At 43.2% G+C, this 25,121-nt stretch overlaps 1 protein-coding gene across 25 annotated transcripts in view; it reads left to right on the plus strand.

Annotated features, from left to right (window-relative positions):
• Positions 1 to 25,121, plus strand: part of AFDN (afadin, adherens junction formation factor) — a 120,287-nt gene that overhangs the window by 60,331 nt on the left and 34,835 nt on the right. For 18 of the 25 annotated variants that reach the window (XM_084776463.1, XM_084776483.1, XM_084776473.1 and 15 more), the window contains 12 exons: positions 2,424 to 2,493; positions 5,770 to 5,888; positions 10,103 to 10,164; positions 10,272 to 10,477; positions 12,171 to 12,191; positions 12,919 to 13,064; positions 13,357 to 13,451; positions 14,561 to 14,826; positions 15,903 to 16,046; positions 18,485 to 18,683; positions 21,674 to 21,777; positions 23,702 to 23,788. In XM_084776463.1, coding sequence (XP_084632589.1) covers positions 2,424 to 2,493; positions 5,770 to 5,888; positions 10,103 to 10,164; positions 10,272 to 10,477; positions 12,171 to 12,191; positions 12,919 to 13,064; positions 13,357 to 13,451; positions 14,561 to 14,826; positions 15,903 to 16,046; positions 18,485 to 18,683; positions 21,674 to 21,777; positions 23,702 to 23,788 — 1,519 coding nt within the window. The remainder of the gene's footprint in view (positions 1 to 2,423; positions 2,494 to 5,769; positions 5,889 to 10,102; positions 10,165 to 10,271; positions 10,478 to 12,170; positions 12,192 to 12,918; positions 13,065 to 13,356; positions 13,452 to 14,560; positions 14,827 to 15,902; positions 16,047 to 18,484; positions 18,684 to 21,673; positions 21,778 to 23,701; positions 23,789 to 25,121) is intronic. The other 7 variants (XM_084776486.1, XM_084776468.1, XM_084776469.1 and 4 more) reach the window with 1 other exon arrangement.

The following is a 25,121-nucleotide window of genomic DNA, read 5'->3' on the forward strand; positions in this document are numbered from 1 at the left end:
CTTTTTATTATTAAATATTTTTTACATATACATTTATATTATTACATGTATATACAATAAACAACCTACAGGAAGAAAAACCATGACAAAACCAGGAGTTATATAAATGTTACATTCTTAGTGTTTGGCTATTTATATTTGGCAGCCTTGAGGAAAACATCTTTCATATCTTGGTTCGTCTAAAATTCTGAATATAAATCATTATCTATTGTATCTTGTCATTATCAACTTTAAAACATCTGTCTAGACCTAAAAACATCTTAACCCCTAAAGAACTAAGCTTAATTGTAAAACTAAACTATCTGGTCTTCAACTCCATCAGAGACTTGAGAAGGAATAAAATTAATTACCTAAGTAGAGAGGAAGTACAAGTTAGCAGCTTCTAAAATGAGAAAATAACAGGGACAGTTTGCTGCCTGAACAAAAAAATATGGAACACTTCATGAATTTGCGTGTCATCCTTGTGCAGGGGCCGCACTAATCTTCTCTGTAGTGTTCCACTTTCCATATATGTGCTGTTGAAATGAGCACACAGTGTAGTTTCTTAATGTGTGTGTGTGTGTAGTGACTTTCCTTTTGGTAATAATCTTGAAACATACACTGTTTATCTACTTTATTATTTATTTTAAAGGTTAATAAAATTTGAAAATTATAGGTTAATCCATTTTGGAAAAACAGATGGCATAACTCTTTGTGCTATTTAAAACAAATTTATAAGTCCACAGAAGTGTAACCTTCTGCTCCAAGAATAGAAAAACAAGCTAACCTATAAACCAGTGTGTTGGGGGTTCTGCACTGCGCTTCTTCTGTGGTAGGGGGCGAGGAGGGGGCTGGTTTTCTTGTTTTGTTTTGTTTTTAAAGACAGGGTCTCATCATGTAGCCCCCAGCTAGCCTGGAACTAAACTATGTAGTCCAAGCTGGCCTCAGGTTCACAGGGGCCCATCTACTTAATGTACCACTGGTTGTCTTCACAGACCTGGCACTTTAGACCGGGTGTTACTGTTCAGAGTTAACATTTTCTTTCTAATATGGACACTTAGTGACATATGTTTGATGTTTGACGGGGCATGTGGGCAGTTACAGGTTTTGTTTTGTTTAATTTACGTACTTGGATGTGTGAGCAGGAATCTAGCTCAGGTCCAAAGCGACTTTATGCTGACTCAGATGCCTCATGTTACAGCCTTTGGCTCTAAGAGTCATGCCTTTCTCAGTGTTCAGAGCACAGTAACAGCATAGAGGTGCTCGATGGATAATGTAAAAAGACTCACACATCAGTTATCCTCACACATCCCCCAAGTCCCTAAACTGATGTAGAAAGTTAATGATTATTTAGTCTTTTTTTTTTTTATTATTTAGTCTTTAGTAAAACAAATTTCAACTTCTTACAAGTTATTCATTCAGAGCGTGGTACTGCTTTACGTCCTAAGGTACCTTATTTTATTTTGAAAATTATATAGGGGAGTTTCTAATAAAAAATTACTTCCTTGTTTCAGTCTGTAGGTAAAGCTTTAGCATTAAAGCATGTAGTTCTCAGGCTAGGACACGACGCCATTGCCTTGTTCCTGTTGGCCCACAGGCGGCATCATCAGGCTCCTCCCCCTGAGGTTGGGACCAATGTGTTGTGTTTATTCTATTTGTGCCAAAGAACACAAATAAGCCTCCGCTTAATTCCTATTGAAAATGTAGTTTTGTTTGTAGTATTGTAAATTTTTTTATTATTTTATGTGTGTGTGTTGCCTACATGAATGAATAAACACCATGTGTGTGCCTGATGCCCACAGAGGCCAAGAGAGTGTTAGACCCCCTGAAACTGGGGTTACAGAGGAGCCACTGTGTGGGTGTTGGGAGAGTGTTAGACCCCCTGAAACTGGGGTTACAGAGGAGCCACTGTGTGGGTGTTGGGAGTGTTAGACCCCCTGAAACTGGTGTTACAGATGAGCCATTGTGTGGGTGTTGAGAGTGTTAGACCCCTTGAAACTGAGGTTACAGAGGAGCCACTGTGTGGGTGTTGGGAGTGTTAGACCCCCTGAAACTGGGGTTACAGATGAGCCACTGTGTGAGTGTTGGGAGTGTTAGACCCCCTGAAACTGGTGTTACAGATGAGCCACTGTGTGGGTGTCGGGAACTGAGCTCAGGGCCTCTGCAGGAGCCCCAGGCGCTCTTAATCATGGAGCCGTATCTCCAGCCCCAGATTTTTGTTATTAATATATTGTTTTAAAAACAGGATCATGAGAGTGTTTGATATACCTCCTAATAAGAAATTTTCACATATTTACTGTCTTTTCTTTTAAAGTCTATGTGTCAAAGTAAATGAATTTATTAGTGATCTTTGTACAATGGAATACTCATCTCTTCTTGCTGTGTTAAGAGTACTAACTTGTCAATTGAAATTTAATATTTATGTTTCTTTTTCATCTCAATAGAGCCGTCCAGGAGACAACTTTTGATTTGGGAGGAGATATTCACAGTGGGACAGCATTGCCAGCAAGCAGGGTAGGTAGTTCCAGATTCATGACCTGATCATCTTGTAGGTTTGATATTATAGGGCACCCGACATCAGAAGATGCTTTGTAAAGACAGTTGACAGTAGGCTCTGTCTGCTCTGCTATGTCTGGTGAGGCAGTGGCACATACATGAAAGGTAGCCAGTGGCTCCTCTCGTCCTGAGGTCATTCATATGGAGTATGTGTGCTGCGTGTGTAACTAACCTTATTATCCAGATCATGCGGAGGATCATGTACTTTTTCTTCTTTACTCCCTTGATACACGCAATAGCTCTCCATTGGGTTGCTCACCTTCTCTGACAATGAGCTGTATAGAAAAGTCATTTCTCTCTTTGCTTTAATCTGCTCCTGGATTTCAACCACTGTAAAACTTGGTGAGCTAAAAGAGCAGCTCCTTCATTTGTTGATAATTGTGCCAGCTGGTTTCAGTTTACTAGTTGGCTTGTTGTTCCTCATGTGAGTGTAGTTAGTTAGCAGGTGAGTCAGTGGACACACTCCTGGGACCACCTACTCTGCTCTCTGTGCTGTTTGGGCTTCTTTCCAGAGGACTCTTGATGGAGAGCAGACAGAACCTGCAGTCAGGTGGTCTCCATAGGACTGTGAACTTGTGGTCAGGTGGTCTCCATAGGACCGTGAACTTGCAGTCAGGTGGTCTCCATAGGACTGTGAACTTGTGGTCAGGTGGTCTCCATAGGACCATGAACTTGTAGTCAGGTGGTCTCCATAGGACCGTGAACTTGTAGTCAGGTGGTCTCCATAGGACTGTGAACTTGTAGTCAGGTGGTCTCCATAGGACCATGAACTTGTAGTCAGGTGGTCTCCATAGGACCGTGAACTTGTGGTCAGGTGGTCTCCATAGAACCGTGAACTTGCAGGTGATCTATAAGTTAGGCTTAGGGCTGGTATAGCACCATTTTTTTTCTTTTTTTCTTTTCCTGTCTTTATTGATTGAAGCACATCAGAGCCAGATATAAAGGGAAAAGGCCTTCTTGAGATGCATTTCCATTATTGTTTTTTTGTGTTGTTTGTTTTCTGAGACCGTGATCAAGTTTGGAACATTCTCATCAGTATCAAAATATGACACAGGAGTTTTTGTTTTTGTTTTTGTTTTTTTTGTTTGTTTGTTTTTTGTTTTTGTTTTTGTTTTTGTTTTTCGGGAAAGGGGTTTTCTGTGTATCCTTGGCTGTCCTGGGCTCACTTTGTAGACAAGCCTGGCCTTAAACTCACAGAATCCCGCTGCCTCTTGTGCTGGGGTTAAAGTCTGTGCCATCACACTGGGGTCTCCTGGTCTAGCGCACTGTGCTGCTCCTGTGACTGACCCATTCTGCTCCTCCAATTCTCATTGTCATCTTTTGAAGACAGTGGCCTGAAGCCACTGTCCGCACGTTCTAAGATGTGTGGCCCTACTGTATCTTCTGTACTCTCACTATGAAGTGTCTTTATAACCTTGTCTGACACTCACGCGTCTTCTTCCAGGGCAGCTGTGTCTATCCCCAAGTCCTGGCTTGGTGACTCTTTCGGAGTGGACTGTTGGTGCCTTTCTCAGATATACTTACTTACCTTCTGATAACTGGAGAGCTCAGCTGTCAGCTCTCAGCCCTGCCTTCTGTATTTATGCTATTTCCTTGGTGGCCTTGCCATGTTGCCTCAGATTACATTATTTTTGTTGTCCACAGTCTCTTACATGTGCCTTTGACCCTAGTTTCTCCAAACAGAAATCCTCAGAGGCTTGACTGAAGTTTCTGTTGGGTGAATTAAGCCTGGCTTTTCTTTTTCCTTAAACTTAATTCTTTCTCATCATCTTCAGTAAGTTATACCACCTATCATGGCTTTGCCCAACTGAAGCTGCCTTTGGTTCCTTTGCACAGCTCCTGCGTGGGGGCTGTCATGTCCTGTTTCTCTGGCTGTGAAGTGTTCACATGCCTCTGACTTGCTCATTCGCTTTTTTGTGAGCAGCAGCTCCTCCCAGGTGTGTGGTCAGCCTGTGCTGGCTGCCATCACTCTTGAACACTCGAGGCATGTGTTTGGTTCTGCTGGAGCTCTGCTGGCAAAGCCTTTCACCCAGCTCCTGATATCATGGCCTCCCTCCCTCCAGCAGGGCTGTAAGTGTGGCTGTCCCCTCTCCTTCACACTCTGTTCTTGTATGCCCCACTTCTCTCATCCGAGGCTCTTTTTACCTTGTACTTGGTCTTACTCTTTGTTTCCACATGATTGGTCCCTTCTTGTCTTAGCCCGACCTCCTAATGAGGTCATGTTGAGCAGCAGCCAGTCACACTACTCCGTGTAATGCTTTTGTGTAGCTGTTTTTACTACCTGGTGCCTGTGCTTGCTAATTGATGCTGTGGCCTGTAAGCTTTCAGCGCTGGAGTGCTGCTTCGTGAATTACTCCTGTGCCTCTAGTGCTTTGAATAGTGCTGCACTACAACAGAATTTTGGCTCATACCGATGAAAGAGTACTTGAGAGGCAAGCAGAGCTTTTCTCACAGCAACGTGTACCAAGATAGCTTAGTAAGCAGGGAACGTGAACACTCATGCCATACATAGTCTACAGTAATATTAGCATTATTAAAATTGCTGGACCCTTTCCAGAGCGCTTAGATCATAGGAAGGTCTGTGCACCTGTGGCTTCACTCCCATGTCACATACCTTTGTGTACTTCATTAGACTGTTACTTCGTGAGCAGTTTTTTTTTTCTTATGTCACTTAAAAACAATTCTTTAGTATATAAGCACATAAATGTCCTAATTTATTTCATTGCCATTGCTCACCGTTTAAAAGCTTATTTTTTAAAAAGTTTTTTTTTTTTTTTTTTTTTTTTTTTGGTTTTTTGAGACAAGGTTTCTCTGTGTAGCCTTGGCTGTCCTAGACTCGCTTTGTAGACCAGGATGGCCTCGAACTCACAGCGATCCACCTGCCTCTGCCTCCCGAGTGCTGGGATTAAAGGCGTGCGCCACCACGCCCGGCCTTTTAAAAAGTTTTGAAGCCTCCTAGAGTGCCATCTTGTTGGCCACTTTTATTTTGTGAGTATAACTTTGGGAAATAGTCTTTCAAAGTAATTTTGTCGCTAATGTTTAGTCCTTGCTCTTTGGGAATCAAAATGGTTGTATTGTCCACGCTGGCTCAGTGTCCTGGGTGTTTCTGGCTATTGCCTGGTTTGTGGCCTGCTTGGCAGCCCTCACATGAGATTTCTGCTGCAGTGCTAAGTGTAAAGTTTAGTTGGCTGGTGTGTGTGGCATCCTAACACACTGTGGCTTCCCTTGCTACAGAGCGCTACTCGACTGGACAGTGACAGGGTGCCCTCTGCCTCCAGCACAGCTGAGCGAGGGATGGTGAAGCCAATGATCCGACTCGACCAGGAGCAGGATTACCGCCGAAGAGAAAGCAGGTAACTCACCTTGACTGACTGTGAGAGATGTGAGCACTCCTGGGGAACTCCTGAGTTCAAAGAGTTAGCCGGAATTTCACTGGGCTTTTATGACTTATTTTTATGTTACTGAGTTGAAGAAGAAACAAGTAAGTGTTTCGTAATTGCTTTCCTTGCTTGTCCATGTCGCCATGTTGATACAGGCACGATGAGTGACACTTGTTCTTCTAAGGCTGCGTTGTGCAGCATGTGGAGAAAAGGAGTTCTTACGACCTTTTGGTATGCGATCCCTTTGTAGAGGGAATGAGCTATGGCATTCATTTCTAGAAGAAATTAAAACTATGTAAATTAAAAATAAGGTTTTGGAGAGACTGATATGGTATGTCTCCCTGCTGAGTAGAAGATGAATTAGTTTCCCTATATTGTTGCTTCGGTTCTTATGACATGTAGCTTTTCTGCTTTCTGTTTCCTTTTATGCTTTTTAGTACGTTTCCTTAATAAATCAGGCTTCCTTACCATGTGCTGTCTGAGATTGTTGGAAGTGCTGTAGCAGGCTGTTTCTCACATGCTCAGTGTTCAGTAACACCATAGTACTTAGAGCCCTAGAGGCCACAGACGGGGTGAAAATGCCGGATGAACGTGTAGCTGGCAGAGTTGAGAATATTGGCTTGTTTGAGGGTGTGGAGGAAGGCATTCCTTCTGGTTTTGTCAGAGACCAGATGGTTGGCGGGTGACTTGCCTAGGGTTACAGTTGATTGTCAGCTCAGTCATAGGCCTTAAGAACTCATTGTTATTTTACTGCCCTCAGCAGAGGGCATTGTGTATAGCAGGAGTTTTAATAACTTCAGTCCAATGATGAAATATGTAGTTATCAGCAAATATCAGGTTATTTTTCTTGTGGGTTTTTGACTGTTTATGTAAAGTTTTTGTTTTTGGTTGTGTGATTATTAGATGTTATAAGATGTGGTTCCCTTTCTGTGTCTGTGTGTGTTTTAGGTGGTGTAGAGTGATGAGTGGTGGTCATGGTGTCCGCCGTGGTGAAGCAGTGACTTGGGGCTGGTTTTCCTGTGCTTTATGTGTTTGAGTTGGGCCTTGCTGTATAACCCAGGCTGTGGACCACAGCATGCGAGCCAGGCTGGCCTTGAACTCACAGACATCCTCCTCCTCTGCTCCCCAGGGCCTAGGGCTAAAGGCGTGTGCGCCTCCATCCACCATGGGCTGGTGTTACGATGAGTGTAGGTGTGCGTCCACACAGTGGGTGACGTGTGACTGTGGCTCTCAGTCGAGGGAGGAGAGGGAGCGTGCCAACCACGAAAATCGTTCTTGTCATGTTCAGGTCGCTGTGACTACTTTAAAATTATTGGCTAGTAAAAATTATTTTCTATAAGACAAATTTTAGCAGTTTCTTTTTGCAAGGTAAGCCTAATGCGTTTTGCAAATACTAAAAGTTTTCTTCACACTAAGCGTGTTGTTTGTTGATATTGAGACAGGATGGAAACATAAGCCTTTCTTCTAATTCCTACTACAGTTTTCACAGTGTCTGTGCTGAAATTAGCAGTGTTTTAATATAATTGGTGTAGTATAGAATCTGAGTGGTTTAGGAAATAATGCTTAAAATGAAAATTCTAGGCAAATATAAACATCCTTTCGAGTGATGGTAGTGATTATTTTTTTAATCGTCACCAACAGTTTTTTCCTTTTTTCAGTTAATAGAAATCTTTGCTAAGTGTGTTAAAACGATGAAATGAATAATTTACACAGTTTATCCAAGTTTATTCATTTAAAAATTTGAAGGTGGCTGTGGTGGTGGTGGTGGTGGCACACACCTTTAATCCCAGCACTCGTGAGGCAGAGACAGGCAGATCTCTGAGTTTGAAGACAGCCTGGTCAACAGAGTGAGTTCCCGGAGAATCAGGGCTTCGCAGAGAAACCCTGTCTCGGGGAGAAGGGGAGTGAAGGTGCCAGCCAGCCAGGCACCAGAGTGCACACCTTGAATTGCAAATGCAGGCGGATCTCTGAGTTAAAGAGTTTGAGGCCAGCCAAAGCTTTGTGGTGAGACTCTGTCTCAAAAAAGAAAACCAACCAACCAACCAACCAACCAAACAACAACAATAAACCCCACTTAGTATAAGATCCATATTGAAATAATCATGAACTTAAAGTATTCCTAAATTTTAAGTTAAACTCAAATTGTTAAATTATAGACTAGAATAAATTTGGACTAATATAATTTAATAGAAGTAATTTTGCTTTTAAAATGATAATAGTTTTTTTTTTAAACTTTAACTTACATTGTGTTCTTTTTTCTTCAGATATGTGTGTTAGTATGTGTTTACATATGTATGTTATGTGAGTGCTGGGATCCAGACTCTGGTCCTCAGGGTTGTGCAGGAATCTCTCTTGACTATTTAGCAATTTTCCAGTCCCTTAGTATTCTTTTTATTCATCTATTCATGGTTGGCAAAGGTAAGAACGAGGATAAGGGAACTATTTGCTATTGGAGAAAAATTTTTTCAGTTAGCTGGTCCTTAAATTATTAGAAATCTAGTCCAAAGTATCCTCTTATATTTCTAAACAAGATTATTTGGTTATTTGTATTAACTTTTTATTGAGTGGGCCAATGGTTCAACAGTTTATTACCCTCTGCCTGTGCTTAGTGGAATGAAATAATGTTAAAGACCGCGATCCTCGCTGTAGTGCCATTAGCAAGGAGTTCTGCTCCGGAAACCCTGACCTGTGTTGCTGTTCCATCTCATCTTAAGTTGGCATCTAGCTTACTGTTCCTAATCTGTTGTAAGTCACTGGGATTCACAGTGAAGTGTGCAGAGGGGAGAACACGTGCTCCTAGGCTTGTGCGTGCGCTAACACTCTAACTTTAGGAATTACTCCTGATCATCTCTGCTAAAGTTGAGCTAAACTGATAAAGATGAAATATTAACCAAGGTTATTTGTCTGTTTATTTAGTACCAAACTAAGGTAGGATAATTATGGTCCTAATCATATATCAAGAGGAAAGAGTATTTGAGTTTGACATTAGCCAGAAGACAAAGGGAGCTACAATGGATTTATAATTTTTTTTTTTTTTAAAGAAAAGGTTTCTCTGTGTAGCCTTGACTGCCCTGGAACTCACTATGTATACCAGGCTGGCCTCGAACTCACAGTGATCTGCCTGCCTCTGCCTCCCTGAGTATTGGGATTAAAGGCGTGCGCTACCACACCTGGCTGGATTTGTAATAATTTATTTTGACCACTTTAGTAAGTGCATAGTGGTAACTTCTAAGTGCTTTTTGGTCATAGTTACAGCATGAAGTGTATCCAGCCTGTTAGATACGCGCAGGCATGTGCACAAGTTTGCAGCTGAGGAGAAATACAGCAAAACAGTGTTCAGCCTTGTCCCCTCAGCACTGGGTGCTGAGCCATCTGTTTGGATAGCTCCATCACAGAAATAAAAGCATCCTTAGCCATGTAGTGTATTTGTTCCAAAATACCTAGAAATATTTAAACAGTAGCACAGAATGCAGCTAGCTCTTAAAATGTTTCTAATTGTTTAAATTTTTGATAGTCCTTATTTGTATGGTATTAAACAAAGTGCTAAAAAGTGCCTGGAATTTACCTAACCTTAAGGGTAAATGAGCACATAGAGTGATGTTTTTAAAGGCATGCTTCATTGTGATCCTTGAAAGGGGGCATGCTGCATGATCTCAGGCAGCACTCGAGGGGCTCGAGACGTGCTCGATGGTTAGGACCACTTATCTTCCTTGCAAAAGACCCCATTTCCATTCCCAGCACTTGTTTAAATCTCTGTCTGTAGAAAGCGATGCAGTGATGTCCACCTCTTAGGAAATGCTTTTTTTCCATTTGTAAAGCCTTAGTCTCCAGCTCACTGTGGCTTAGCCTCTCTTATCTCCCAGCAGGGTCGTCTCACTGTTACCTGAGCTGGGTGCTTGAGGTCCTTGTCTTCAGCATGCTGTGCTCATTAATAATCCAGACTTGTGTGTCGTGTCTGCCCTAACGACAGAAGTCTGTACCTCAGAGAGTGAACCTTGCGTCCACTCGTCTGAATGTTGACTAGGTAGCAGAAGAGGCTTAGAGACTGTCCTGTTTGCTATGCTACACTTCAAAACTCCGTGTGGACATGAATTAGTTTTAGAAATGTACACAGGCATAAGTGGTGACATTGTTAGCTACTGACCGTATTTTAAGGCAGTTGAAGTGATGTCAGCTTTTTCTTACAGAACTCAGGATGCTGCTGGGCCTGAGCTGATACTGCCTGCCAGTATTGAATTCAGGGAGAGTTGTAAGTAACTCTAGATTCTGCCAGTCGTGAGTTCTTGTTTTGTTTTGTTTTTTTCAGATGACTTTCATACTTGCTCATTTTTCTTCTTTTCTAAAATCTTTCTACAGCTGAAGATTCTTTTTTATCTGCCATTATAAACTATACCAATAGCTCGACAGTTCATTTTAAGTTGTCACCTACATATGTGCTCTACATGGCTTGCCGGTATGTATTGTCCGGCCAGCACAGGCCCGACCTCAGCCCCGCAGAGCGCACGCACAAGGCCATTGCTGTCGTCAACAAGATGGTGAGCATGATGGAAGGTGTCATCCAGGTGAGTGCGCCCTCAGCCTGAGGGGCCGCGCCGGCCTCTTACCAGTGTGCCTCTAGATAACATGCATAGCTTTTAAAGTTGAAAAAAAACTTTTTTTAAAAAACTTTTTTAAAAGTTTTTTTTCTCTGTAAATTGTAGAGTAAATGATGATAAACTGCATAGGTTATAACATAATAATCACAAAGAATACTCTTAAAAGTGCACTAAGTGTGAGAAAGTGCTGAGATGATGGTAATTTTTAATTTTTTTTCTTAATTTATTGAAATGAAACTCACACAGTGTGTAATCGCCTGCGCCTTGAGAATGCCTCTCCAGTGCAAAGAGGATCAGGCTCTGGTGTCATGTTGCAGACTTTTAGTGGCTGTGCAAGGCACTTGCTTTTACTGCGCCTGCTGAGGTGTTGGTGTGTGTGTGTGTGTGTGTGTGTGTGTGTGTGTGTGTGTGTGTGTGTGTGCGAGCGCGAGCGCGCATTGACAGTGTGTCTGTAGGGGTGACAGTCTTGAGGATAAGCCAGCTTCTCACTGAAGATGGAATTCTCTCACACCCTGATAGGAATTCTCTGGTGGTAGAATGGTTTGTTTCCTAACTACTCAGAGTCTACAGTTGATAAAATTGGCACAGCTACTTTCTCTATTTTTTTTTTATATTTGCAGGTAATTTTGAGGATTTAATTGTAAAGATTATAAGTAAATTTACAGATTTTAAGAAGTTTTCTGAACTTACCAGTGCCTTTACTCAGCTAAGAAACTAAAAATGCACTGTTAAATATTTTTGTTAAATGGTTTGGTCATTAAAAAAAAAAGATACTGGCAGTATAATTTTGGGGAAAACAAGATGGTCTTTTAATAATTTCAGAGTTGTTACTGTTTTTAAAAGCCAAAGGTTTTCCACAGTGTTTCTCTCACATTTGAGTGGTTGGCGCAGTGGAGTTGGATGGACTTGTTCAGGCTAAGAGTAGGTGCAAAGGGCAGGCCAGTCCACCCTGCACTCCCTACGTGTGCTTGTCATTGTCATCCAGGGTCGTCGTCCGCCTCTGCCATGTGGACGCGAACACCTGTTCTAGACTGTGATGCTTTGTCACCACACTGCCTTTGAGAACCTGTCCCCACTGCTGTCTGCCCATGAGGACTTTGACTATTGCCTAGAAAAGGCTTTTAAACTTGAGAGTAGGTCCCCTGTAGACTTGGAGTGTTCATTGGTGGTAGAAAAGAATTACCACAGTAAATAGTAATTTAGATTCTACTGTTAACACCATTCCCTTCAGTATAGGTGTGATATAATTCTTTATGCACTTTTAAAATTGTCCGCTTTTATTTTGATCATTTCTATTGGTCTTTTCACTCTCGTTCTCATAGTTCAGGGGAATGGGCTCCTTTCCCTTTATGTGGTCAGCTCACAGTATTGTTTTAAAGTGTTCAGAAGTCCTTCCTTTGCCTGTCTTTTAAAGAGACCAGTATATTCATTTGTGTTTTATTATGACATTGTCTTTATAAACTATAAAATTCAGTTGTTGTGCCAATGGTAAGAACACAAAATTAATAACCCTTTATGTCAAATAATTTGGGAATAACTAAGTGTTGTACCTCATGTCGTACCTTCATGTTAGTGTTTTGATTTTTTTTTAACTATCATGATTGTTTACAAGTTTCTTTCTCTTGTTCTGCTTGGTTTCCCCTCGTCTGTTTTTCTCCAGGAAGTAGACCAGGTTGATCAGGTAGGACGTGCTGCTGGGCCTGACCCAGCTGTGCTGGCTTAGCTGAGTTTCTCATGCTGCTTCCATTACAACACGATCCTGCAAACGCTGGACTGAGCAGCTCATAACCCTCATTCAGCAACTGAAACATGCAGTACTAAAATTCTTTTTGACTGTGCAACTTTATTCAGCATTTCATAATTTCTGCTTAATGCACTTCAGTGTGGATATGAAATGACAGAAGTTCTGTTTCCTCTCTATTATTTATCCTTGGTTCCTATTCTTTGGATCTCATCTGAGGTTGCCTGGCCTGCAAATGTGGTCAAGAGAGGACATGATAGATCAGTACTTGATACTGAGTTGCATGGTGTCCAAGCCAGTGACTACAAGTATCAGGGTGGCTGTGGGTAACCATGGATACGTATGTGTATGACACACAGATTACCAGATAATGCACAGTCTACAGTTTGGTTTTATGACACACAGTCTTTCCATTCTCTACTGATTCTGCAAATTACATCTAATTAGGCCAACATGTCCATGACATGAATCCTGAGACATGCAGTGGTTATTTGCTTCCCATTGCTCTGCATGGACCTAAATTTCTTTGCAACTATCTGGTATCTGTGGTAAATACCTGGTGAACATGGGAAGGTACTGGTCTATCTTCAGCTTTTCAGGAACATTCCTGTTTATTTCTAATTTTTCTAATGTCTTGTATTGTTATGGAAATGTTTTCTGTCCACAGAAACAAAAGAACATTACAGGGGCGCTTGCTTTCTGGATGGCAAATGCATCTGAACTCCTCAACTTCATCAAACAGGACCGTGACCTTAGTCGGATCACACTAGATGCCCAGGACGTTTTAGCACACTTGGTTCAGATGGCATTTAAGTAAGAAGCACATTCTGGAAAGAATTAATTAATCTGCTTCATGTTCTGCTTTCAAAATTAATATTAAAGATTTTTACTGACCCTAATTGAAGATGCTTAACAAGAAGCATAGAAGAATGTGTTGACTTGAGAGGACTGCACTCTGGCACTGTTTCGAGGGTTTCAGAGTACAGTTCTTGTTATTTTCAGTGGAAAGTATTCTTAAAGAATATAGAATGTCTCAAATAGTGATAGGTGTTAACCCTAACTGTACGACTTGCTAAGTTTATTAAAACTGTTTATGTATTTTCAGGTACTTGGTTCACTGTCTTCAGTCAGAACTTAATAACTACATGCCAGCCTTTCTGGATGATCCTGAGGAGAACAATCTGCAAAGACCAAAAATAGGTCAGGGTCTTGTGTGCCTCCCTAACATTTAGCTTGGTCTCTCTTTCTTCCTTCCTTCCTTCCTTCCTTTCTTTCTTTCTTTCTTTCTTTCTTTCTAATTTTAAATTTAAAAAAAAAACCTTTATTTTTATTTTAAGTGTGTGCCTATGTGTTTTCCACGTATATATGTCTGTATACCATATGTTAGCCACAGAGGCCAGGAGAAGGTGTAAAATCCCTTGGGGCCAGAATTACAGTTTTGAAACCACCATGTGGGTGCTGGGGATTGAACTCGGGTCCTCTGGAAGAGCAGCCAGTGCTCTTAACCACTGAGCCGTCCCTTCAGTTCCTAGTTTTCCCTGTTTTTTTGGTGCCACTGACCTCTGTCTAGGCTGTAGGCCTAACAAACCTCTGCTGTGCCTCTCTAATAAGAGCTTATATTTTAATTTTTTTTCTTTATGAGTTTTCACTACATGGATAGTGTGTCTAGTACCCACAGAGGCCAGAAGAGGTGATGAGAGTCCCTGGAGCTAGCTGTAGATGCCTCTTAAGCCATGCTGGGAACTGAACCTGGGTGTGTGCAGGTGCCACGAGTGCTCTTAACCTCTGATCCCCCTTTCCAGCCCTTCTGTTTATGTTGAATATATTGCTAGGAGTCTGTGTGAGTGTGTGCTGTGGGTGCCGTGCCCCAAGAGGCCAGAAGAGGGCATCAGAGACCCTAGAATTGGAGTACAAGCAACTGGGACACAAACTTGAGTCTTCTGGAAGAGCAGCAAGTGCTCTTAACCGTGGAGCCAGGGTTGCTTCTTAAACAAAGGTCTTGTTGGATTTGGCAGCCTTTTAAATGACTTCTAAGGAATTGTTTGTTAGATTTATGAATAATTTTCACTTCTGCTTTGCTGTTAGTTATACTTCTTTACAAGACTTTGTAGGTAAATTTATATGTGAGTTGTGGTTACTTAGTAATGGTATGGTTTAAGACCACATGCCCGCTTTCTGTTTGAATTCGGCACCTATAACTGGTTTGACAGCATTTGTTAATTGCCGTGACTGCCTTTGTCCATGTGGCATAACACAGAAGGTGCTGCGGTGACACGTGTCCCTGATGCTTTACCCTGTGTCCTGCACAGACGACGTGCTGCACACGCTCACAGGAGCCATGTCCTTGCTGCGGCGCTGCAGGGTCAATGCTGCCCTGACTATCCAGCTCTTCTCTCAGCTCTTCCACTTCATCAACATGTGGCTGTTCAACAGACTGGTGACCGACCCAGACTCAGGCCTGTGCTCCCACTACTGGGGAGCCATTATCCGCCAGCAGCTGGGCCATATTGAAGCCTGGGCAGAGAAGCAGGGGCTGGAGCTGGCAGCTGACTGCCACCTGAGCAGGATTGTGCAGGTGCGTGCGGGGGCTGTGCCCTGTTCCGCCTGCTTCGCCCTCTTCCCTGCTAATTGTTGTGATGGTTTCTAGATCTTTATGATGGGAAAGAACTTGGGTTGATAAAGCCACTGTTTTTCTCATTTGCATAGAGTCAAGCAGTGCTGGGGTAGCATCTGGGCTGCCGTGACAAAGCAGCTGAAACCAAATGTCTTAGCACAAGGGCACCAGTAAAACTATCCTTCTTCTAACCAACTGCGTAGGAACATGGTCCCTGCTCTGTAGTTCTCAGGCATCCGACACCAGACTCTCAAGGACATTGTTTACCTTATAAGAAGATGTGTAAACAGTAGGATACAGACATCACCGAAGTGTTCTGTTTGGTGAAATCAGCAAGACATATTTTAGAAAGTCATATGCTGAAGCATAAATGATGATTTAAAATGGGCAGTTAATTAGCTGTTTAGATGGTAAGTCATAGCCTACTACTTAACAGCTCTCAGGGAAAGCTTCAGATACCAAAGTATAGGAACTGGTATTTACAATTAAGGAAATGAGTTACATGCAGCCTCAAAACTTACAACAATTAACAACTTTTAAAAATGTATTCATTAACTTTTGTTTTAGCCTTCATTTCCTCTAAAGATATTTAGAATTCCAAGAAGCTGGTTAGCTCTCAACTTTGATCAAAATTCATATCAGCAAAAGTATCCAATTCCTGTAATTCGTCATCTGTATTGCTATATAAACTCAAGCTTTCGAAAGCACACTATAAACATTGATGATTGAATCAAATTATATTAAAACACAAAAAGTAAAGTGAGCCCAAGAGGCTACAAAAGTATGCTTGTAGCTAAATGTTAATGCTCTTTAGAAGCATCCTGCATTTTAAAAACAGATTAGCAAGTTATCAGCTTTACAACTGTTACACAGGGTTTTTTGTTCGTTTTGTTTTGTGGTACTGGGGTTTCGAACCCAGGGCTTCACATACGATGCTGAGTGTGAGTTCTTTAAGCTTCACTCTCAGTTTTTCAAAGGATATTTCTCAAAGAAAAACATTTTTAATGCTACTTCATAATACTTATTCTTTTAAATAGGCTACTACTTTGCTTACGATGGATAAGTATGCACCGGATGACATTCCAAACATAAACAGCACATGCTTTAAGTTAAATTCTCTGCAACTTCAAGCCTTATTACAAAATTACCACTGTGCACCCGATGAGCCTTTTATTCCTACGGTAAGTGAATATTTCCATGCTACCACAAAGTATGTGTATGTGTGCACAGGAAAATTGGGATGAAGAAAAGGAAAACTTGCTCAGTAATGTGTCAGCAAGTTAATTTACTAAAACTGTGTTACTAGATCATTTCAGTCTGAAGCCTCAGCTAGTTGGTACAGAGGACAGACAGACGCTGTGCGAGCACTCTAAGTGAGGCGTAATTTAACTCAGGGTTACTTCCTGGGACGTCTTTGCAAAGCCTGGAGGAAAGAAAGTTGAGCTGAAGTTCATAGCCAGAGCTGCTGCTGAAGCTACACGGAGGCTTTTCCTGTGCATATTAGCACTCCTGTCGTCGGCAGTGGCACGAGCCTGTACAGGAGAGAGCCTCTGGGCTTCATTCAGCAGTGTCTGTGGCAGCTGCAGAGTCTCATCCAGAAGAGAGTCCAGAACTGCGGGAACAGGATCTCTGTCTGTAACAAGGACCCATTCATGTTGTCTACCCCGTCAGCATATGCACACGTGCATGTATATACAAAAAGAGAAAGAGTGCTGTGCTGCAGATCCCACCATCGTAAGTTAATACCTGAGAGACAGGTTAAATGAGGAAAGATGTGGGCTTGAGGTTTCTGAGTTTCAGACCACAATCAACTGGTTTCATGAGGCAGGCAGACACCATTGCAAAGAAGATGCTGTGGAGGAGAGCTGCGTCCTTCCTGCAGCCAGGAGACAGAAACTGTAGCACTCTGTCCTTTGCTCATGGTGCAGTGTTGCCATCTTAAAATCAGAGCAACTGATTACTCACAGTAGGCCTTCAAGACACAGGATTGAGGTCACTAACCTCTGCGGTGGAATGCGGGAGGATGCCCAGGTCTTCTTGTCTTCACAGATGAGCAGGCGTGGGTCATTCTTTTCTGCTGGCACAGCTGCTCTAGGTTGCCTGTGTCGTGTAAGTTGCCCCACTTAAATGCTCACGGGTGGAACCATTTCTTTGGCCTGTTCTTACCCTCTCTATATGGGGCAAGTATATGTGGACTCGGGGGTGGGGCAATTCAAAGAAGAGAAGGGGCCATGACAAGATAGAGTCGTTAAAGATAGACTTCCCAGGGACCTTTTTCTAATTAGACCCAGTTTTCCCTATTTCTTTGCCTTGTGACAGCCTATTCAAAATTTGAATTCACCAGTGATTAATCCCTTGAAAAAGCCAAGAGCCCTTTGATCTACTCATTCCTCAAAGCCTCAGCAGCAGATCCTGATGTCAGTCAGCACACATAGGGCAGCAGGCCGTGATGTCAACAGCACACATAGGGCAGCAGGCCGTGACGTCAGTCAGCACACATAGGGCAGCAGGCCGTGACGTCAGTCAGCACACATAGGGCAGCAGGCCGTGACGTCAGTCAGCACACATAGGGCAGCAGGCCATGACGTCAGTCAGCACACATAGGGCAGCAGGCCGTGACGTCAGCACACAAGCTTTTAGGAGGATGCTTCAGATTCAGACGCAGTCTACCACTGGAGCCAGCTGTGCAGGAAGATTGCACTAACTGAGGGAGTATGGGTGAATATAATGAACACTGTGCGAGGAGCCGTGTGCAGGGCACAAGCAGTACTTCTAGCAGTTTAATTTCAAGAGTAGACACAACTCTCTATGACATAAGCTTAGACGGTTGTTCCCTGTGCGGAAAAGGAAGGTGAGGACAGAGCACAGTGCTGATTGTGAGGGCTGTTCTGTTCCCTAAATGGAAGTCATAGGACCTTCATTTTCATGAGTCAGAATGAAGATGTGAGCTGTGCATGTTTGTTTTCTTTTTTGCCATCCTCCACCGTGAGAGAGGGAGGGAGGGAGATAGACAGACAGACAGAGACATAGAGACAGAATGTTAGTAATTGTTTTGTAATAGAAATCATTAATAGACCCCAATTCAGTTCTAATTGATAAACTTCCAAGCATATATATTTTACCATGTGGGGTTTTTTTTGTTGGTGGTGTTGTTATTTTCTCATATTCATTTTGTGAGGCTTTCTCTATAATATTGCATATTCTATAAAAACAATGATTATTCACAACTTACTAACAATGTGTTAAATAAACAGTTGTACAAATTGCCTTTAATCCCAGAACTTAGGGAGGCAGAGGCAGGCAGATTACTTGTGAGTTCAAGGCCAGCCTCGTTCGTCTACAAGGCGACATCAGGATAGCCAGGGCTACACAGAGAAACCCTGTCTCAAAGAAACAAACAAAAACTAGTTGTACAAGTAAAGCAACTGCTTTGGAAAAAAAGAAGAAAATCTTGTGGTAAAACAATGTTTTGAAGCCATAAGTCGTTGGGAGTTAATCAACCTCTTGTTCTGTCATTAAGTATTGTGTCACAGGAAGCCAGTGTCACACACTCTGTGCTCCTGAGGTTACATTGTGAGTTAACAGTGCTCCTTGTCAGCAAGCATGTCTTGTTCTGCAGGATCTCATAGAAAATGTCGTGGCTGTTGCTGAGAACACTGCTGATGAGCTTGCACGCAGTGACGGCAGGGATGTGCAGCTGGAGGAGGACCCTGACCTGCAGCTGCCTTTTCTTTTGCCAGAAGATGGCTATTCCTGTGATGTCGTCAGAAACATTCCAAATGGGTTGCAAGAATTTTTAGACCCTCTGTGCCAGAGAGGTAAATACCTCAGGTGGAGCTTTACACTGGCTCTCTGAACACCAGGCCTGTGGACGTGTGCCAAGCCTCCTGAGGAGCGGTGTTCCTATGACTCAGGAAGAGTTTCACTGAGATGAACGATCCTACGTGCCCAGACACAGCCCTGAGTGGGCGTGCTGTGTCCCTTGCGTGAGCATTTGCTCTCTTCCCACATGGTGCCATAACAAAGAACTTTTGACTGCACTTTTCTCACGTCAGTGGCTTCTGAGCAGCCCTAGCCTACTGCTAGACAGCTGTTGTGTCTTGGGCAGCTCACCCCCTGCCTCAGTTCCTTCCTTATCAAGTGGGCCAAGAGGAATGAGAACTGGGCAGGTTACCTGTAGGGGGAGCACTCTGTAAGTGCCCAGGGTGCTGCTGCAGATTCTGAGGGGGAGCACTCTGTAAGTGCCCAGGGTGCTGCTGCAGATTCTGAGGGGGAGCACTCTGTAAGTGCCCAGTGTGCTGCTGCAGATTCTGAGGGGGAGCACTCTGTAAGTGCCCAGTGTGCTGCTGCAGATTCTGAGGGGGAGCACTCTGTAAGTGCCCAGGGTGCTGCTGCAGATTCTGAGGGGAAGCACTCTGTAAGTGCCCAGGGTGCTGCTGCAGATTCTGAGGCCACCACGCCACGTAGACTTGTATCAATCCCCAGCTTTTCCTTTGCTTCTGTGACCTTTGATACACTGTTTTGCGGGTGTGTCTTAATTTTTAAACTACAGTGTTTTTTCTTAAAGTATGGGTTTTTGAAGCAAATCAAAATTTTTGCTCTGATATATATATATATTTTATGATGTGGAGAATAACAGATGCATAGGAAACAGACCCTAAGTGTAGGAGCTCAACCAAATAACAAACAAGAAAATGAGCAAAGGTGAGGTGGCCATAGGCACACAGTGTGATTTTTTTTTTCTTTTTTCTTTCAGTGACTATTTACCATAATATGTTCTAGATCTTCAAAAAGTATATTGGGGGAAAATCATTACATTGCTGAGCGTTGGTAGCGTATGCCTTTAATCCCAGCACTCAGGAGGCAGAGACAGGCAGATCTCCGTGAATCAGAGGTCAACTTGGTCAGCTAGGACTATACAGAAAAGCTGTCTCAAACAAACAAACAAACAAACAACCCCCCCCAAACCAATAACCAAACAACAAAAACTGCATTACATTGAAAGGCTACCTCCTCTCACAAACAGTTGTTAGCAAAACAGTTTGTGCTTTAGCATTCTTAGCAGATCCACTGTTCTCAGGGACAAAGTCCAAGGTGGGAAGCAGAGGTGAGGTCATTTAAGAAAACTGTGGAGTTTGAAGGAGAGTGAACAGACCTGACCTGGAGTGCCCTCATTCACGGTACAGGTGACCTGTGACCAGACAGTGGAGATGGCTGGAGAATTCCAGCCTGTGGAAGCATTGCCCTGGTCACAGTGTGGGGGACACAGGAAAGCTCCTTGACTGCTTCCTATAGAGCCACGTCAAGGTGTCATCTTCTCTGCACATCCCAGCAGATGAGGTCGAAACCATGGCCTTCAAGCAGTGGGCGCAGTGCTGACCTATAGGAGACTGATGCCTGCATGATAAGTGCCTCAAGCTGGGACAGATCAGTTCCCATCACAGTGCACAGCTTGTTGTGGGAATCTGACATTTGAAAACATAAAACCATGTTTATAATTGTTGAACTTTCAAATCTTCAATAGAATTATAATTCTCCAAAACGTGAAGAAAAGGAAATTCTGGTTGCATAACAATGAAACTGAATTGAAACATTTTAAGACGTGAAATTATACTTTATTTTAGCTGGTGTTCTTTATATTTTTCCTTTCCTCTCCCACAAACACATGTCTGAAAGCAACAGTCCAAGTTATGCCCCACTGGTAAACACTGGACCAGGGGAGACTCTGACCAGGGAGGCAGCTGGAGCCACACACAGTGAGGTTTGAGCTGCATTGGCTGTGCACACCAGGAAGAGCACAGGTGCCGTGCAGTGAGCCCCAGTGATGGAGAGCTGTGTGGTGTGACTCTGTCAAGAAGAACAGAGGAATATAAAACAAAATTTGACTAGATGAAGGCGACATGGCTTTGAGTGGAAGTCTTAGTATTTTTTAAAATGTCTTTTGTTCTTAATAAGGGGATCAGAAATACTTTGGGGGAGTATCAAGGGTCCACTAAAGGCCGTGCACATCCTAGGTAAAGTGCTCTATGCGTAGCTATAACAGAAAACTAAGGCAGGGACATCATGAGTTTGCAGCCAGCTTAGGTTACAAAGTAAGTTCAAAGCCCCTGTCTCAGAAGACAACAAAACACAACTATTCTTTAAGACTTAATTATTTGTTAGTAACTTAAATGCAAGATTTGGACAGAATGTTGTGAGAAAGGATCTTTCCAGCTGCAGGACGTACAGGTCTGCAGTGTGAGCTGTTTGACCCGGCACGTGTGACAGATGCATAGCCTGTGTCTGTCGTTCCCGAGTTCTGAGGCCTCTCTTCTGCTAAACAGATGTCTATCCTATTGATGGTTTTTTCCTTTCAGTGGAATGTACAGTTCTGCAAGAGCATTTACAAAGCAATTCACTAATTTTCATAGAAAAAGAAAATAGTTATTTGAGGTGCACAGGAGAGGAAACCTAATTTTACCTTTTGTTGTTGTTGTTGTTGCTGAAATCCTGTTGGATCAAAACAGATCTGTAGTTTTTAATCATTTGTTCAGTTTACAGAGGGAATAAAGGCATAGAAAGATAAAAGTGTTGACTAGGATGTTAAGGCTTCAGGTGGGCCATGGTGGGCATGATGCTGCCCAGCTGTAAACCGCAGCAGCTGAGATGCTGAGGCAGGACCACAGTCCAGACAAGCCTTGGATACATAATGAGACTGTCACAGAACAACCGACCCCATCCTAAATATAATTTGTCATGTTTTCCTTGTTGAAAACTGTGTGAAATTAGGTATGTCTTATCTGTTTTGTAATTACTATTTCCTTTGTAGGGTTTTGCAGATTGGTTCCTCACACACGCTCACCAGGTACCTGGACGATATATTTTGAGGGTGCAGATTATGAAAGTCACCTTATGCGTGAGAACACAGAACTGGCAAGTACCTGAGGTTTTGGTGGGTTAGAGCATGAGATGTGTTCCTAATGACTTGCAGGTGTGATGTCATCAATGCTGCCTACACTGAGTGTTATGATGGAAACTTTTAAAGTAATTTTCTAATACTGGTTAGATTGAAACATTTTAAAACTTTGATTTGTAAAAATGCATGCGTGTTTTCTCCCTGAGTTACCTCTGTGCAGTTTTGTGTAGTATTAAATGGTTCTTTAGAAATAAAGAGTATTTATGCTCAAAATTTTGGTAGCCTGTATGTATATTTTTGAAACATATTAGTATCGTAACTTTGAAAGATATTATTAGAAAAAAATTTTTCAGTGGCAAAAATATTTTACTGTTTTCTACTCATCTCTGCCTTGTAAATGTCTGTTAAATAATTCACTATTTTGAAATAGTAAGGAGTTTGATCCATCTTGAGAAAAATTATATTTTGCTTCAAATATAGAGTTTCAAAATGGATACTTAAATTTAGATTTAAATATCAATCAGAGCTGTCTCCTTAAAATTGAATTGATAGTTGCCATTATACCAAATATACTACTAATGGTCACTGCTGTCAGCGACCATTTTTTTTTTTTAAATTGACTTCCTTTGTTTTTGGTCAACTTCAAAGTAACAGCAGCAACCGCTGATGACCAGGTTTCATAGAAAAACAAGTGCTTAGCCGGGCGTGGTGGCGCACGCCTTTAATCCCAGCACTGGGGAGACAGAGGCAGGCGGATCGCTGTGAGTTTGAAGCCAGCCTGGACTACAGAGGGAGTCCAGGACAGCCAAGGCTACACAGAGAAACCCTGTCTCAAAAAACCAAAAAAAAAAAAGAAAAAAAAAGAAAAGAAAAGAAAAGAAAAACAAGTGCTACTTAGATTCATTGTTCATCTTTCAGGTTTATTCTCAAATTCCTCAGAAGATAGATTTCAGGTGTTCCTTTATCTAAAACAAAAATTTTAATGTCATATAATTTTGTTTTCTCCTAAATAGTCTTTCATGGACTTTCTTTTTTATTTGCCTTTTGTTTAACACTACCTTTTTTTGTCGTGTGTATCGTAGTTGTTTCCTCTCTGTGTATTCGATATTCATGTTGGTTTTTATCTTCTTCACACTTTGTTTGAAGTCAGGCATGAGTATAACATGCAGCTTAAACAACACTTTCCTTAAAACAAAGCAAAAAAGGAAGCTTCTTTGGATCTGTTGAAGCTCTGCTGCCTCCTGCGCTGTGCTGGGCACAGTCCCTTTGCGTTATGTGCCCAGCTCAGGCTGTGTCCTCCACAGTGCTGGGCGCAGTGCCAGTGCAGCCTGTAGGTTCAGGATGACAAGTTATGGTCACCATTTTAAATAAAATGATTTGCAGTTTCCCAAGAGACAAAGATACTCGTTTATCTCTGTGACAGCCATTTTCTTTTAATGCCCCAGACAGTGTGAAATAATTTTAAACTTTCTCTTTGGAGAACAAAACAGAATCCTACCAATTTATTTTAAAAGATCATAAAGGTAAAAATTGGGTTTGTTTTTATGTCCCGATAAAAATGAAAGTTTTATTTTATAAATTATTAATTTTTTTATTTTATGTATACAGTGCTCTATCTGCATGTTCACTTGCAGACCAGAAGAGGGCATCAGATCATGTTTCAGGTGGTTGTGAGCCACCAGTGGTTGCTAGGAGTTGAACTCAGGATCTCTGTAAGAGCAGACAGTGAGTGCTCTTAGCCATTGCGCCATCTCAGTGGTTGAATCTGTAACTAGATTCAACTTGTGGCCTCCAGTCAGATGACGTAGTATGTTGTTTGGCTAATGAGATGTACCTGAGATTATACCTTTTATACCTTTCTACCCTCTGCTCTCTGGTTATAATACGTTAGCTTTCTAACCACGTAATAGTCATAAAATATGCCTCTTTTCTCATCTTTAGGCCCAGCCTCTGAGGAAGGAGCCTGAAATAATCACTGTCACCTTAAAAAAGCAGAATGGAATGGGCCTCAGCATTGTTGCAGCAAAGGTAGGACTGAAGGAGCCTGGGAGAACATCTTCTTCCGTCCGCGACCCTGAGTCAGCATGGCAGGACTGATGGGAGCTTTGCTGTCTTCATAGTGCATGCTCAGCTCTGCCTCTGGGAGAAGGGACACTTTGTGATAGTGGAGATCAGGTCTGTGTGGCCTGGATGGCAGTCTGGGGCCGTTGTGATCCCTAGGTGATGAGTGTTCTCTCTCCCTCCCTGTTCTCTTGGCATCTAAGTCTCTTCACCTGCTAGTCTGCTAAAGGAAGATTTTTTTCTTTCTGTTAAAAGAATTTAATAGCACCACTAGGGTGTAATAGCGCCGCTGGGGTGTAGTAGTGCCGCCAGGGTGTAGGAGTGCCGCTAGGGTGTAGGAGTGCCGCTAGGGTGTAGGAGTGCCGCCAGGGTGTAGGAGTGCCGCTAGGGTGTAGGAGTGCCGCTAGGGTGTAAGAGCGCCGCTAGGGTGTAGTAGTGCCGCTAGGGTGTAGTAGTGCCGCTAGGGTGTAGGAGCGCCGCTAGGGTGTAGTAGTGCCGCTAGGGTGTAGTAGTGCCGCTAGGGTGTAGGAGCGCCGCTAGGGTGTAGTAGTGCCGCCAGGGTGTAGTAGTGCCGCTAGGGTGTAGTAGTGCCGCTAGCGTGTAAGAGCGCCGCTAGGGTGTAGTAGTGCCGCTAGGGTGTAGTAGTGCCGCTAGGGTGTAGGAGCGCCGCCAGGGTGTAGGAGCGCCGCCAGGGTGTAGTAGCGCCGCCAGGGTGTAGTAGTGCCGCTAGGGTGTAGTAGTGCCGCTAGGGTGTAGTAGTGCCGCTAGGGTGTAAGAGTGCCGCTAGGGTGTAGGAGTGCCGCTAGGGTGTAGGAGTGCCGCTAGGGTGTAAGAGTGCCGCTAGGGTGTAGTAGTGCCGCCAGGGTGTAGTAGTGCCGCCAGGGTGTAGGAGCGCCGCCAGGGTGTAGGAGCGCCGCCAGGGTGTAAGAGCGCCGCCAGGGTGTAAGAGCGCCGCCAGGGTGTAAGAGTGCCGCCAGGGTGTAGGAGTGCCGCCAGGGTGTAGGAGTGCCGCTAGGGTGTAGGAGTGCCGCCAGGGTGTAAGAGCGCCGCCAGGGTGTAAGAGCGCCGCCAGGGTGTAAGAGCGCCGCTAGGGTGTAAGAGTGCCGCCAGGGTGTAGGAGTGCCGCTAGGGTGTAGGAGTGCCGCTAGGGTGTAGGAGTGCCGCCAGGGTGTAAGAGCGCCGCCAGGGTGTAAGAGCGCCGCCAGGGTGTAAGAGCGCCGCTAGGGTGTAAGAGTGCCGCTAGGGTGTAGTAGTGCTGCTAGGGTGTAAGAGTGCCGCTAGGACATAATAGTGCCACTAG

Source organism: Acomys minous (assembly GCF_964271855.1).
Source record: "Acomys minous genome assembly, chromosome: 3".
Taxonomy (NCBI): domain Eukaryota; kingdom Metazoa; phylum Chordata; class Mammalia; order Rodentia; family Muridae; genus Acomys; species Acomys minous.